This window comes from Gigantopelta aegis, chromosome 14, assembly GCF_016097555.1.
Source record: "Gigantopelta aegis isolate Gae_Host chromosome 14, Gae_host_genome, whole genome shotgun sequence".
Taxonomy (NCBI): Eukaryota; Metazoa; Mollusca; class Gastropoda; order Neomphalida; family Peltospiridae; genus Gigantopelta; species Gigantopelta aegis.
The window spans coordinates 36,314,646-36,331,432 of NC_054712.1; the positions used below are offsets into that span (position 1 = coordinate 36,314,646).

A 16,787-nucleotide genomic window follows, 5' to 3' on the forward strand; every position below is an offset into this window, starting at 1 on the left:
TCCTTTTCCCCGTGTCAAAGTACAGGTCTAACATTTGTGTTGTATCAAAGTTCGAGGTAGTTTATGCTATACAAAAAACAGACGAGGCAAGTAATAGTCCTATAATATTTAATATTATTTGTTGACACTAAATATTAACATATTAACTTGTTTTTCGTGCTACAACGCAATCTAGCACCATAACACTTTGAGTTTGACAACGTGACTATTTTGATTCATGCAATGTACAGTTACAGTAGGGTCTACCCGGTTTGAACTGAAATTGCTATCCATGATCAACGCAGTTTAAAAACACCTTATTATGATTTATACTCGACATTAAATTATTAAAAACAGCTTTTGTAGACATTTCTGTTCTGTTACATTTGTTATATAACCCAGTTTAAAAAAAAAAAACAACGATGGATGGGACAAGAAAGAAAGCTCCAGGGGTGGGTGGGAAAAAGAAAACTATTTGTACGAAACCGTGTATTTTGCATGGCCGTTGATAGAAAGGAGAGGTTCAACAATTACGAGGGATTGTGTTTCAGGAGAGAAGAGTGGGTTTTTTTAAGAGTTACGTTATATGTAACAGTGTTTTTAAAACAGCAGCCAGTCTTTGCTATTTTGTACTTTAAAGGCGCAGAGTGTTTTTTTTTAAGAGTTACACGTAACAGTGTTTTTAAAACAGCAGCCAGTCTTTGCTATTTTGTACTTTAAAGGCGCAGAGTGTTTTTTTAAGAGTTACATGTAACAGTGTTTTTAAAACAGCAGCCAGTCTTTGCTATTTTGTTCTTTAAAGGTGCAGTGTTTTTTTAAGAGTTACACGTAACAGTGTTTTTAAAACAGCAGCCAGTCTTTGCTATTTTGTTCTTTAAAGGTGCAGAGTGTTTTTTTAAGAGTTACACGTAACAGTGTTTTTAAAACAGCAGCCAGTCTTTGCTATTTTGTACTTTAAAGGCCCTAGTTTTAGCAGTAAAAATGGGCATTAAGTTTGGTTAATCTACAAACCTGTCACAGTTGTATAAAGTTATAACAGAGTAAAACAAGAGTCTGTGATGTTAAAACGGGCAAATATCCTTTTAAAAATAGACTAGAACTCAAATCAATAAACACTACTTCTCAGATGCACGTGCGTTTTTAAAAAATAAACACTACTTCTCAGACGCACATGCGTTTTTTAAAAATAGACAAACTCAAATCAATAAACACTACTTCTTAGACGCACGTGCGTTTTAAAAAAATAGACAAACTCAAATCAATAAACACAACTTCTTAGACGCACGTACATTTTAAAAAAATAGACAAACTCAAATCAATAAACACTACTTCTTAGACGCACGTGCATTTTTAAAAATATGAAAAATTAATTTTGTGGTATTAGAAACACCAGGATTACTAGAAACACTTCCGTTCTATAGAAATGGATAATCTAAACAATAAAATGTAAGTAATGTTTGATTTCAGTGATCATAAACGGCTCTAATAGTGAAACATATGCTGTAGTGTTTAAAAGAGCTAACGTCTGTCCCTTTAACAGATTATTTTCTATATTTTATTTAATTATAAACCAAACAGAAAATTCAAACAAAGAATCCATTAAATTATGTCATTTTAACAAGGAATAACAGAAATAACACATGCACACATGCATGCACTCGCGCGCACACACACACACACACACACACACACAGTCAAATACACACATACAGATAAAGAAATTGTGAAATAAAAAATATTGCTTGTATTGCAGATGAAAACTCTCAAAGGAAAGATATGTCTGGTAACTGGAGCAACCCGAGGTATAGGTCGTGGTATTGCACTACAGCTGGGCGAGGCTGGAGCAACAGTATATATCACAGGTAGGGTATAAAATCTCAACTGACAGTGGCAGACAGCCTAAAGCAATAATTGTATATAATTATCTTACATATAAACCACATTGCTGTGTGTTAAATTAACTTTGCGTTTATATGTTGTATATATTTTAATTATTTTATTTACATATTATATATATATTTTATTTTAATTTTAATTTTTTATTTTATGTATTACTTTGAATATATATATATTATTATATATAATCTGTATATGGTATTGTACATGTAGTTATATTTTATAATTTTTAATTACATTTATGTGTATTTTTTTTCTTTTCGTTATTCTGTGAAATCTGTCTAAACCTGGGGTATGTTCAGCCAGACTGAGCAGAAAAATGTCCGCTAAACTGGTTTATGTGCTGCATGGTAAACCAAATGGACACGTCAGGAACCAATCAAATAGTTCGCAAACGTTAGCGAATTGTTCGCTGGCTGAACTTGGGGCTGATCACACTGATGTCCTAATATTTAACACATTTAGACAGGATCCAGTGTTTAGATGATCACGTTTTAGAATTTAGAAAATTCGGGGCCATGAAACTTGGCCTGTTTTGACAGGGTTCCGATCTGTTCAGATCTTAAACAGGTTTCACTGTACATATATTTTAGTTAAATTTGATTTATGTTTTACTTGTATTGTAGGTCGCACACTGACCACTCCACCTGACGATCCTGTAGGTGGCAGTTTAACAGACACAGCAGCTGAGGTCTGTCTGCCTGCCTGCCTGCCTGCCTGCCTGCCTGCCTGCCTGTCTGCCTGTCTCTCTCTGTGTCTGTCTCTCTCTGTCTGTCTGTCTCTATCTGTGTTTGTCTCTCTCTGTCTGTCTGTCTCTCTCTGTCTGTCTGTCTGTCTGTCTCTCTCTGTCTGTCTGTCTCTATCTGTCTGTCTGTCTCTATCTGTCTGTCTGTCTCTATCTGTGTTTGTCTCTGTCTGTCTGTCTGTCTGTCTGTGTGTCTCTCTGTCTGTTTGTCTGTGTTGTCTGTCTCTCTCTGTGTCTGTCTCTCTATGTTTGTCTCTCTCTGTTAGTCTGTCTCTCTGTCTGTATCAGGGACAGATGCAGGAAATATTTTGTAAGGGTGGGGTGGGGGACTAATGTGAAAAGGGAACATGGACTAACTATACAAAAGGGCATCCCAATGGAATTTAAAAAAAAGAAGAAACAAAAATGGACACTTGAATATATTTGGGGGGGGGGGGGGCATGGGACATGTCCGCCTCTGCATTATATGTGTGGGTGTACAAATTATATGGATGTGTGCATCCATGCTTATTTGTGGTTGTATATGTTTGTGTGTTTGTATTTATGTAGGTGTATGTGTAAATTTGTATTTATGTAGGTGTGTGTGTCTGTGTAAGTTTGCCAACAGTTAAACTGTTTTCATTGACTGCAAATTTGTGTTGTACAAACTTTTGAAAATTATTTTAAAATACTAACATTCAGTTTAGAAGTATTTATTCTTTGTAATTTTATACTCGGTGAACATTTATCAAATAGGTGGCAAAAAACGATTGCCAACAACCACCTATTAATGACATCCTTGGTTAATATTTGTTTTTCATGTGTAGATAGAAAAACGTGGCGGCGAGTGTATCCCTATCCAGTGTGACCACAGTAAAGATGAGGATGTCAAGAAACTCTTCGAGCGAGTCAAGTCGGAGCAGAATGGAAAGCTAGATCTTCTCGTGAACAACGCTTATGCAGCGGTTTCTGTGAGTATACAGTTTTGAACCACAGTAGACCATTGGATTTCATGGAAATGATATTTTCTGTACAGTGTTGGTAGAATTTCAGAAATGTTTTTTCCCATTATTATTATATTGAGTATGAATATTCAACTAAAATAATATACATGTATATTATATATATACTCTTCAAAAGAAGAAACGCAAAACCACATTGTCGTAACATTTGGAGAATTGATTTAATTATTGAATGGTGAGTCCGATAATTACCAAATGTTGCAGGATTGTTCACAATTCACTCTAGTCCATTGTGAGTAAGTGATAGGACACACCACCAAGGTCAAGGTCATCTGGAGTCAATACCGGGTGTGGCCTCCGCGTGTGTTGACAACTGCCTGGCACCGCCTGCCCATTGAAGCAACCAGAGTACGGATGACGTCCCGGGGGATGGTGGCCCACTCGGCCTGCAAGGCTGCTGCCAGCTCGGGCAGGGTCTGGGGCTGTGGTTGTCGCTGTCGGAGGCGTCGGTCCAACTCGTCCCATAGATGCTCAATTGGGTTCAAATCCGGTGATATCGATGGCCAAGGAAGGACATTAATGTCGTTGTTCTGTAGGAAAGCCGTTGTGAGACGTGCTGTGTGAGGCCTGGCGTTGTCATGTTGGAACACTGCGTTGGCGTTGGCCATAACTGGAACGATGTGTGGCCGGAGGATCTGGTCAATGTAGCCCTGTGCATTCAGGTTGCCCTGCACGTGGACCAGGTCAGTTCTGCCAGTGTGTGAGATGGCTGCCCACACCATGACACTACCCCCGCCGAATCTGTCCACTTCCTGCACGCAGTTTGCCGCATAACGTTCACCACGACGCCTATACACGCGACATCTTCCAACATGACGTCGGAGCAGAAATCGGGACTCATCACTGAACCACACCTGTCTCCATCGCAGTTGAGGCCATTGTCGATGAATCTGGCACCACTGCAGTCGGAGTCGACGGTGCTGTGGTGTTAAGATGACACCTCGAACTGGACGTCTGGCACGAATTCCTACCTCACGTAGGCGGTTCCGTACGGTCTGGTCGGATATCCTGCGCAAACCTGGTATTGTTGCGGCTGTGGAGGTGGCAGTAGTCAATCGTTCCCGAAGGTGGCGTACCCGGATGTAGCGGTCCTGCCCGGGGGTAGTGACCCGTGGTCGACCGGATCTAGGGAGGTCACGTGTTGATCCATGTTGCTGGTAACGGTCCCACAGTCTGGAGATTATGCTTGGGGACACATGGAATGCCCTGGCAACGACCGTTCTGGGTTCGCCTGCGTCTAGTCGGCCGATGGCATTGTTTCTCTGCGGTTCACTGAGACGTGGCATGTCCTGGATTGTCAACTGTCGGCCAGATACAGAGGCCAGGCAAGCGAACACCCTGCACTTTTATACTGTCGGTGTACATGTTGCACGTGCAGACAACGCACGTGCAGTGGTGACATGGTTTGCACGTGGCTGCGTTTTTGCGAATATTCACATTTTGGAACTTTATTGTACAGTAGCTGCGTTTTATCGAATGTAACCGTGGGAATGTGTTTGGGACATGCAATGACCTTATATTCACAAAGCATGAACCGGTAGGAAACATAAAATCGGAGTTATAACCCATTTGTACCCTTTTGCGTTTCTTTTTTTGAAGAGTATATAATTGTTTCCCATGAATTTTGAAATCCTATGGCCTGCAAATACATATAATATTTTTCATGATGAAGACTGGTATAGCATTTTTAAAAATGTATTATATGGTATAATTGTCAGAGTTTGGAGAGGGCAGTTACCGCATGCCGACTCTTCCCACTTCTGACACCAACATATAAGAGGTGTTTTTTGTTGTTCTAACCGGCCTTGGTGGTGTCGTGGTTAAACCACTGGACATAAGGCTGGTAGGTACTGGGTTCACAGCCAACCCAGAGTGAGTTCTTAATGACTCAATGGGTAGGTGTAAGACCACTAAACCCTCTTCTCTCTCACTAACCACTAACAACTAACTCACTCTCCTGGACAGACAGCCCAGATAGCTGAGGTGTATGCCCAGGACTGCGTGCTTAATTGGATATAAGCTCGAAAATAAGTGAAATGAAAATTAATTTAACAGATATCAATCTACGGCCAGAGGGCTTTGTGTTTGTAGTAATATCTCTTTGACTGCATGTCGTAGGAGTGGACTAATTACAATGTTGGATTCTATTTTGAACAGGCAATAGCTGATCACTACAAGGTTCCATTTTGGGAGCAGCCATTAGACATTTGGGACACAGTTAATAATGTGGGATTGAGGTAGTACACTATTCATTTATGTACATAGTTATAGGATGTATATAATGTATGTGTGCATGTTGTGTGTTGGGTGTGTGTTGAGGGTGTGTGTGTTGATGTGTGTTTGTTGAGTGTGTGTTGGGTGTGTGTGAGTGTTGGGTGGGTGTGTGTTGGGTGTGTTTGTTGTGTGTGTGTGGTGTGTGTGTGGGGTGTGTGTGTGTTGGGTGTGTGTGTGTTGGGTGTGTGTGTTGTGTGTGTGTGGTGTGTGTGTTGGGTGTGTGTTTGTTGGGTGTGTGTGTTGGGTGTGTGTGTGAGTGTTGGGTGTGTCTTGTGTGTATTTGTGTGTTTGTTGGATGTGTGTTGTAGGTGGATAGATGGATGGATGAAAGGATGAATGGATGGAAGGAAGGAATCCAGCTTCCGGATTTACTAAAACAGGAATGATTGTTTCTGGTGTCAGTAGGCAAAATCATGGAACTGAAATCTGTTACCCATTGTCCACGGTTACCATGGTTACGTAAAACAGTTTCCAGTGGGTTCCAGTGATCATGGAACCAAAATAGTGTTTACCATAAAATTTGAAATCCTGAGGCCTGATAGAATGAATAGATGGATGGACGGATAGGCAGCCAGAGGTATAGATGAATGGGTGTGTGTGGTGTGTTGTGTGTGTGTGAATGAATGAATGAATGCATGGATGGATGCACCCAAGCAACCATACATGTACACATTTTATTAGCTATTTTATCTTCACTTTGATTATTGAATTGGAATAGTTATTATTAACAGTTTAAAACTAACTGAAATAGGAATAAAATATATGATATTTATTGTGTATGAAGCCAAAAACTATATGACAGAATGTTCTATCATCAGTATTCTTAGTCTTCTTTTCGTTCGCTTGTTGACTACACGTCGAGGCCAGCAGTGACTATGAACGATACTGTTCTCTGTAGATCACTTCTTGTGCCATACAGCTTCTTCTGGAGAGTTGTTGTAGTTGTCCAGGTAGTCTCGCTCAGCTGCTGAAGGTTTATGCAGTCTTGGATGACATGTTCAGTTGTCTGTTCTGCTTCTCCACAGGAGCACATGGAAGAAGGTACCAGCCGGAACCTCTTATGCATATGATGGTTCAGCCTGTTGTGTCCAGTCCTTAGTCGGAAAATAATGACCTATTCCTGACGGGATAGCTGTAGATCACTTCTTGTGCCATACAGCTTCTTCTGGAAGTTTATACTATTAAGTTTATGTTTTTTTAATTCACAGAAACACTTATATGTGTGCTGCACATGCTTCCAAGCTGATGGTTCCCTCTAAACAAGGCCTCATTGTGAACATTTCGTCGGCTGGTGGACTAGTCTACCTCTTCAATGTGGCATATGGTGTCGGCAAAGAAGCGGTGAGTCCATATTTAAAAAATAAACAAGCATTCTGAGAGTACTGCTAAAGCAGCATACATGTACAGGTGTATGTGCCCTACCGGACCCATCAAATTTTCATATCTCCTATTTTCAAGGGCCATAACTGTGTCAAAAATGGGTGAATCACAATGAAAGTCAAACCTGATTTTGTTTTTTAAGTGTATATGATAAAGCTATATACACAATTTCACCTTAGTATCATGAGGCATTTCGAAAAACAAGTCTAAAAAATTGTATGTGATGCAGACAGATAGATAGACAGAGACAGATGGACAAACAGAGACGAAACCTGTGGTCCCTTCCATTTAGAATGCTAGAGGACTAGTTAGAGATAGGATCTTGCTCAGTTTGTTGAGTGCAACTGTGATCCCACCATCTCGTACCCTAATGACAATACAACTAATATAGATAGACGTTTACATATTTCATTTCCTTTCGTCCTTAAAATGCTCCATCTTCCGTAATGATGTAATTTTATGCACGAAATGAATGCCAAACATGTAGACATTAGCTAGGTGTAATTGCTAGTCGTAAAATGTAAACTTACGTACAGTGATTTGTAAAATTGGTCTCTGGTTGCTAGCCCTAAATTTAATGTTGTGTAGTTATGAAAAAGTATTTTAAAATTGTATGTGTTGTAAATGTTATGCATATTTGATATAATCTTTTGTTTATTTGAAATATTCATGGACCTATGTTGTGTATTAAAAAAATTCTTTTACATTTGTTGTGTATTTGACATTTTCATGTACATCTGTTGTGTATTTGAAAATATGTACATACCCTGTATGTTGTGTATTTGAAAATATGTATCTATGTTGTGTATATGAAATTTTTATGTACATCTGTTGTGTATTTGAATGTACATTTGTTGTGTATTTGAATGTACATCTGTTGTGTATTTGAAATGTACATCTGTTGTGTATTTGAAATGTACATCTGTTGTGTATTTCAAATGTACATCTGTTGTGTATTTGAAATGTACATCTGTTGTGTATTTGAAATTTACATCTGTTGTGTATTTGCAATGTACAAAAGTTGTGTCTTTCAAATGTACATCTGTTGTATATTTGAATGTACATCTGTTGTGTATTTGAAATGTACATCTGTTGTGTATTTGCAATGTACAAAAGTTGTGTCTTTCAAATGTACATCTGTTGTGTATTTCAAATGTACATCTGTTGTGTATTTGAAATGTACATCTGTTGTATATTTGAATGTACATCTGTTGTGTATTTCAAATGTACATCTGTTGTATATTTGAATGTACATCTGTTGTGTATTTCAAATGTACATCTGTTGTATATTTGAATGTACATCTGTTGTGTATTTCAAATGTACATCTGTTGTATATTTGAATGTACATCTGTTGTGTATTTCAAATGTACATCTGTTGTGTATTTGAATGTACATCTGTTGTATATTTGAAATATACATATGTTGTATATTTGAAATATACATCTGTTGTGTATTTGAATGTACATCTGTTGTGTATTTGAATGTACATCTCGTGTATTTGAAATGTACATCTGTTGTATATTTGAAATGTACATCTGTTGTGTATTTGAAATGTACATCTGTTGTGTATTTGCAATGTACATCTGTTGTGTATTTGAAATGTACATCTGTTGTGTATTTGCAATGTACAAAAGTTGTGTCTTTCAAATGTACATCTGTTGTATATTTGAATGTACATCTGTTGTGTATTTGAAATGTACATCTGTTGTGTATTTGAAATGTACATCTGTTGTGTATTTGCAATGTGCAAAAGTTGTGTCTTTCAAATGTACATCTGTTGTATATTTGAATGTACATCTGTTGTGTATTTGAAATGTACATCTGTTGTGTATTTGAAATGTACAAAAGTTGTGTCTTTCAAATGTACATCTGTTGTGTATTTGAAATGTACATCTGTTGTGTATTTGAAATGTACAAAAGTTGTGTCTTTCAAATGTACATCTGTTGTGTATTTGCAATGTACATCTGTTGTGTATTTGAAATGTACATCTGTTGTGTATTTGCAATGTACAAAAGTTGTGTCTTTCAAATGTACATCTGTTGTGTATTTGAAATGTACATCTGTTGTGTATTTGAATGTACATCTGTTGTATATTTGAAATATACATCTGTTGTATATTTGAAATATACATCTATTGTGTATTTGAATGTAGATCTGTTTTGTATTTGCATAAATCCTCTCTGTGTTGCAGTGTGACAGGATGGCTGCTGATTGCTCCGTGGAACTGAAGAAACACAACGTAGCGTTTGTTAGTCTGTGGCCAGGACCGGTGAAAACGGAGAAATTACTGTACAATTTCCAAATCAACAAGTACGGAGATGGAAGTGAAAGTGTAAGGCAATGTAATAAGAACTTCTGAAAATTATGAAAAAAGTGCTATTTTAAGTTTAAAAGTACTATTTTAAGTTTAAAAGTACTATTTTAAGTTTAAAAGTGCCATTTTTAATGTAACTGGAAAAGACCATTTTAATTTTTTTTTAATTTTAAAGGGACATTCCTGAGTTTGCTGCATTGTAAGATGTTTCTGACTAATAAAATATTTCTACGATTAAACTTACATATTAAATATATTTTTTTGTTTAGAATATCAGTGTCTGTATATTCAATGTGTTTCTCATTGTCTTAACATTTGTAAGAAGCCCAAACTGGATTTTGTCTTCAAATAATTTCGTATGTATGAAAAAAATATATTTAAGGAAATGAAATGAAATTTATCCTAGTACAACTATTAGAACGATCAGAAACACGTTTAATATACAGCCATTGATATTTTATGCAGAAAAATATACTTGATATGTAATTACAATCGTTAAAAAGTCTCTCTTAGTCGATAACATCTTAAAAATTGCAGCAAACTCAGGAATGTCCCTTTAAGGTAGGTATGAACTTGCCAACGTTGTCAAAAATTATACGGTTGAAGACTCAAATAGACTGGATGCAGGGCATGCGTGCGGTCCTACTTTTGCTTGTGATGCATCTGCGTCTTGCATTTTGGACACATACACCATATACGATCATTTCATTGTGGCTGGACACGTGCGTTTTGCAGGTGCACACATTGCATGTATCCAGTCTAGATGCTCTGATAAACACCGATGTATTTTGATATTTTTTTAGCTGGACTGCACACATCTGCTGCATCCAGTCTATATGATCCTTAAGAAATTTCATCTCTGTCTTATTCTCCCATTGGGCTATTTCTCGTTCCAGCCAGTGCACCACGACTGGTATATCAAAGGCTGTGGTATGTACTACCCTGTCTGTAAGATGGTGCATATAAAAGATCCCTTTCTGCTAATCGAAAACAGTAGCTCATGAAGTGGCGACAGTGGGTTTCCTCTCTCAATAGCTGTGTGGTCCTTAACCATGTCTGATGCCATATAACCGTAAATAAAATGTGTTGAGTGCGTCGTTAAATAAAACATGTCTTTTTTTTTTTTTTCTGTCTTATTCTAGAGGTGGTGGGGTGCCTCGGTCATGGCAATGAACCCCCTCAATGCACCATTTCTCTGATGGTCTTTTCATCTCGACCAATGCTCCCCAACTGGCATATAAAAGGCTGTGTTATGTGCTGTCCTTGAGCATTTGTGCAGAGGGAGGATGACTTTTTGGGGTCAACCCCCCTCACCCACCCACCCCACTCCAAGTAAAGTTTCTTTTTTTAATACAGTCGAACCTCGTTAATTCAGACAGAATGGTTTTCCCACAAATTGACCGGATAAATGAATTTCCGGACTACTGAATCATGTTCAGAGTAGTCTCCCTTTGATTACAAGAAAAAAATAAGAGCATGAAATACAATCATTTATTTGTTTAACCTTCAGTATCACATGCACACTGCACAAACCTCAGTCAGTATTTCACAAAGTAATCTGAAATGCGGCATTGTCTAATAGCACAGTTTGACATAAAAGAGCTTTGCATTTTTTTTTTTTCTTTGGTTGGTTTTCCACAATGACAGTTAGAAAATGGTGTCAAAACCTTAAAAGTTTGATATTTATGCCCCAACCAGATGGCAACAGTGACTCAAAATTGATTAACCTCAACTGAGTGGACATTGTTAAGATAAGAAGCAAAACATGTGATATCCCTTAACTCTGACCATTTGTCTTTTGTTGTCCAGTTGTAACAGTAACTCCAAAGTTAATTACCCTTAACTGACTGTTTTAAAGATTATAAAACACAACAGGATCATTGAACAGTATATCTAACGCAGTGCACTGAACCGATAAGTGTGTAAAACAAACAGAGGTGAATATCCAGACTAATGAATAAATTTGCATAATAGCCGTTTCATTTTGTCGCTCATCTGTCTGGAAAGTGGGGTTTCCGGATAATCCAAGTCCAGATTAATGCGGTTCGACTTAACATGTATATATTCTGGCAGAGCTTTAATGAGCTTGATAGGACCATACCAAAGATTTGAAAACATTGGTCATAAGTGTATTGTATAATAGTTTATGCTTATATACGTGTATATCCAACTGCACGTGTTAACTGTAATAGTTCCGGTATGAAGTACTACACTGTGCTGGACTGTCTCCCATGCGGTTTTGTAGTTCGATGGCTATTACAAAGTGAAAGTCAGTACTATTGGTTAATCGACTAACCCGGTTAATTGCATATGATAGAGCTGCACCGAGGGTATGCAAATGTGGGTTTGACTGTATTAGCAATTTTTTTTTTTTTTTTTTTTAATAACAGTCATATTTTTATTTATGTATATGTATATATTTATATAGTATGTATATGTATATATTTATATAGTATGTATATGTATATATTTATATAGTATGTATATGTATATATTTATATAGTATGTATATGTATATATTTATATAGTATGTATATGTATATATTTATATAGTATGTATATGTATATATTTATATAGTATGTATATGTATATATTTATATAGTATGTATATGCAAGATCAAATAAAAATAGAAATAAAGAAAGGAAGAAATGTCAAGATGTGATTTGCAAGATTCTTCTGTATTATTTAAGGATTGTTTGTTATCTATTTTACATTCATCTGGGTATGAACAAAAGAAATCATTTGCAAACTGAATCGGCAAAGCTGTTCTCACATAATTTTGCTGATGATTTTTTTTTCATACCCAGATGAATTTCAAAGAAACAACAGACAATACATATAATTAAATTTAAAACATACTTACTTACTAATGATAACGTTAAAAGTTTCTATTTTATTTTTAATTATTTTTGGTCCATAAACAATAACTCTCAATAAGACAAAGCACTAATATAAAATGACATTCCCCGATGACGTAATTTTTATATTCAGTGAGAAATAATTAAATTTTCTTTGCATCTATACACTTTACGGCAATCTGATTGGTCCAGAGGTGCTTTTTTTTTTTTCGTTCATCACTCGATGAACCTGAAAAAATTAAGCCACGCCTACTAACACCCCCCCCCCCCCCCAACTCGCACTACTTTAGTACAACAAGCTGGATTATTCTGGCAATCATATTTAGATATTTTGAAGAAAACACATGTGAAAGCTACAAAAAATGTATACGATAAATTAATGGAAAATGCTATAACAGAGTAGACATATCGATCTATACGCATTGATTAAAAAAACACAACAAAAAAAAACCCTTCGCTAATCATGACATGAGACTCGGTCGGTGGCCAAAGAAATCATGTAGGAAACTTCACGCCTGTAACTTACTTGTAAGCCATGTTCAACAGCTGTTGGCGCAAATTAAACGGTTCCACCGACAGCATAAATATTAGACACGTTTTCTTCATTCACTTTCATAAAATATAAACTAAACACGAATAGGACAATTCCTTCCAATATAGGCCTAACTAAATGATCTGTAAAAATACACAGTAGCTAGAGGAAATGACGTCATTTACAAAAAATCACCCGATTCAAATAATAGTGAATGAACATTCGCATTCTTACGCGACATAAATATCAATGAAGTTTACACGAACAATACTGCAGGCATATTTAAAGCTAAACAAAATGAAGTTTACACGAACAATACTGCAGGCATATTTAAAGCTAAACAAAATAAATTCAGTTATGTATTGTTAAAGTATGCATATAAATTTAATTATAAGATTTGAACGCAATTATTTTTTGGTTCATGCAAGTATGAACCGAAAAAACAATGTGCACACTTTCGTATGACCCGCTACGCGGGATCATACAGTGTGCATATAGTTTTTTCGGTTCATACTTGCATGAACCAAAAAATAATTGCGGTCTATTCTTAAATGAACAAACTCCTGTTGGCTGGACCAATAGGATGATGTTATGTTGTAATGAATATAATGTAATGGAAATTTAATTATTTTTGTGTTGATCTGTTTTTCAGGCACATCTTAAGGAATTCTTTTTAAATCATGGTGAATCAACAGAATATGCAGGAAAATGTATCGTCCATCTAGCCAGTGGTAATTATGGGTGATTTCTTTTTTTTAATGCTCATTTTTGATGGGTCGTATTATGGTATGGCATTGTCAATCCGTCTGTAAACTGTTCGTTTCTGGAGAAAAATCTGTCTTATCAATTCATATAGGATAATCAAACCTTGCATGCAAGTACAACTTGGGATAGTGGTGTGTTGCATACTATAACTAGGTCACTGTGACCTACTTTTCATGCACTACTGAACATTAAAGGAAATTCCTGGTTGCATTGGATGACAACAGCATTATTTAGACATAAAAAATGGTTGCTGTATGTAGGTTACAATAAGGAAGGAAGGAAGAAAATGTTTTATTTAACGACGCACTCAACACATTTTATTTACAGTTATATGGTGTCGGACATATGGTTAAGGACCACATAGATATTGAGGGAGGAAACCCACTATCACCACTTCATGGGCTACTCTTTTCGATTAGCAGCAAGGGATCTTTTATATGCACCATCCTATAGACAGGATAGCACATACCACAGCCTTTGATGTACCAGCCGTGGTGCACTGGCTGGAGCGAAAAATAGCCCAATGGGCCCACTGACGGGGATCGATCCAAAACTGAACGCGCATCAAGTGAGCGCTTTACCACTGGACTGTGTCCCGCCCCTCCCATTGAAAGGATGTATTGTCTTAGTGGAGTGGCTATCCTAGAAGTTAACTTGGAAAGATATATTATCCTAGGGAGTGAAAATTCTCTTAGACATACAATAGGAAGGCTGTAGTCCTATGACTTAGAGACAAAATAGAAAAGATATACTGTCCTTTGAAATATGAAGGATGTACTGTTTTCAGGTTCAGACTGTGTGACTTTGTTTCAGATTCCCCATTGGGCTATTTCTCGTTCCAGCCAGTACACCATGACTGGTATATCAAAGACCGTGGTATGTGCTATCCTGTCTGTAGGATGGTGCATATAAAAGATCCCTTGCTACTAATGGAAAAATGTAGCAGGTTTCCTCTCTATGACTTAGTCAAAATGACCATATGTTTGACATCCAATAGCCGATGATTAATAAATCAATGTGCTCTAGTGATGTCGTTAAACAAAACAAACTTTTTGTTTGTTTCAGATCCCAACATTATGAAAAAGTCGGGTCGAATCCTGCTGGCTGCCGATGTCGGTGATGAATACGGATTTGTTGATATTGATGGTAAGTATACACAGGGCCATACCTAGGGGAGGGTGGGGTGCAGGGGTGGAAGGTATACACAGGGCCATACCTAGTGGAGGGTGGGGTGCAGGTGTGGGAAGTACACACAGGGCCATACCTAGGGGAGGGTGGGGTGCAGGTGTGGGAAGTACACACAGGGCCATACCTAGGGGAGGGTGGGGTGCAGGTGTGGGAAGTACACACAGGGCCATACCTAGGGGAGGGTGGGGTGCAGGTGTGGGAAGTACACACAGGGCCATACCTAGTGGAGGGTGGGGTGCAGGTGTGGGAAGTACACACAGGGCCATACCTAGGGGAGGGTGGGGTGCAGGTGTGGTAAGTATACACAGAGCCATACCTAGTGGAGGGTGGGGTGCAGGTGTGGGAGGTACACACAGGGCCATACCTAGGGGAGGGTGGGGTGCAGGTGTGGGAAGTACACACAGGGCCATACCTAGGGGAGGGTGGGGTGCAGGTGTGGTAAGTACACACAGAGCCATACCTAGGGGAGGGTGGGGTGCAGGGGTGGGAAGTATATACAGGACCATACCTAGTGGAGGGTGGGGTGCAGGGGTGGGAAGTACACACAGGGCCATACCAAGTGGAGGGTGGGGTGCAGGTGTGGGAAGTACACACAGGGCTATACCTAGTGGAGGGTGGGGTGCAGGTGTGGGAAGTACACACAGGGCCATACCTAGGGGAGGGTGGGGTGCAGGTGTGGTAAGTATACACAGAGCCATACCTAGTGGAGGGTGGGGTGCAGGTGTGGGAGGTACACACAGGGCCATACCTAGGGGAGGGTGGGGTGCAGGTGTGGTAAGTACACACAGAGCCATACCTAGGGGAGGGTGGGGTGCAGGTGTGGTAAGTATACACAGAGCCATACCTAGGGGAGGGTGGGGTGCAGGTACGTGTGGGAAGTATGGTGCCTTTAAAAAAATATGAACAAGTGCCATTTTTGTCTTACCCTGACAAAGCAAAAAGGAGAGATTATAAGACTCCATCATATGTGGAAAAGATACCCTTTTTGGTGGAAATTTCTACCTGGGATGAGACCTGCTGAGTCTCAGGGTCAAAATTTTAACCACTGATAAATAAATAAATAAATAAATAATTAATGAAATGAATGTGCCCTAGCGGGTGTCATTAAACAAAACAAACTGTATCTTTTTAACTTTAGCCTGGTGATAATTTCACTTCCAGGTCGGACACCCTACAACATGAGATGTATCTCCGACTTCCTAAAGACGATGAAGATGAACTGGCTTGCCTGGATCACACCACGATGTTTGAAACTGCCTCTGTGGGTCTTGCCCTTGATGGGAAACAAGTTCAAAACTCCCTCAGTGTACACAATGGAGAAATAAAACCTCCTTCTCAAAGGGACTGTCCTGAGTTTGCAGCCATTGTAAGATATTTCGGACTAACCGAGTCTGTTTGGCTACTAAAATTAATTATTATCCGTATATTATCCAACATAACCAATTTAATAAAACACATGCGAAGCACAGAGTAATAACAATTGTGATGACATAATTTTGGGAAGCAACATCATAGCTTAGACTAACTGGCCTTGGTGGTGTCGTGGTTAGGCCATCGGACATAAGGCTGGTAGGTACAGGGTTTGCAACTTGGTACCGGCTCCCACCCAGAGCGAGTTTTAACGACTCCGTGGGTAGGTGTAAGGTCACTACACCCTCTTCTCTCTCACTAACCACTAACAGTTAACAACTAACCCACTGTCCTAGACAGACAGCCCAGATAGCTGAGATGTGTGCCCAGGACAGCGTGCTTGAACCTTAATTGGATATAAGCACGAAAATAAGTTGAAATGAAATAAAAAGCTCAGATTGTGCATGTGAAATATGACGTCATTTCATTGTCTCATTCTAA

The 16,787-nt window shown here is 38.4% G+C and overlaps 1 protein-coding gene across 1 annotated transcript; it reads left to right on the forward strand.

Moving 5' to 3' along the window:
- Positions 1-3: 3 nt before the first annotated feature.
- LOC121388665 (dehydrogenase/reductase SDR family member 1-like) lies at positions 4-16,546 on the forward strand. The gene is made up of 10 exons (XM_041520106.1): positions 4-86; positions 1,733-1,841; positions 2,502-2,566; positions 3,427-3,570; positions 5,779-5,858; positions 7,104-7,236; positions 9,469-9,609; positions 13,636-13,714; positions 14,814-14,894; positions 16,098-16,546. The coding sequence occupies exons 2-10, from the start codon at positions 1,733-1,735 to the stop codon at positions 16,259-16,261; spliced, it is 996 nt and encodes a 331-aa protein (XP_041376040.1). The 5' UTR covers positions 4-86; the 3' UTR covers positions 16,262-16,546.
- The last annotated feature ends 241 nt before the right edge of the window (positions 16,547-16,787 follow it).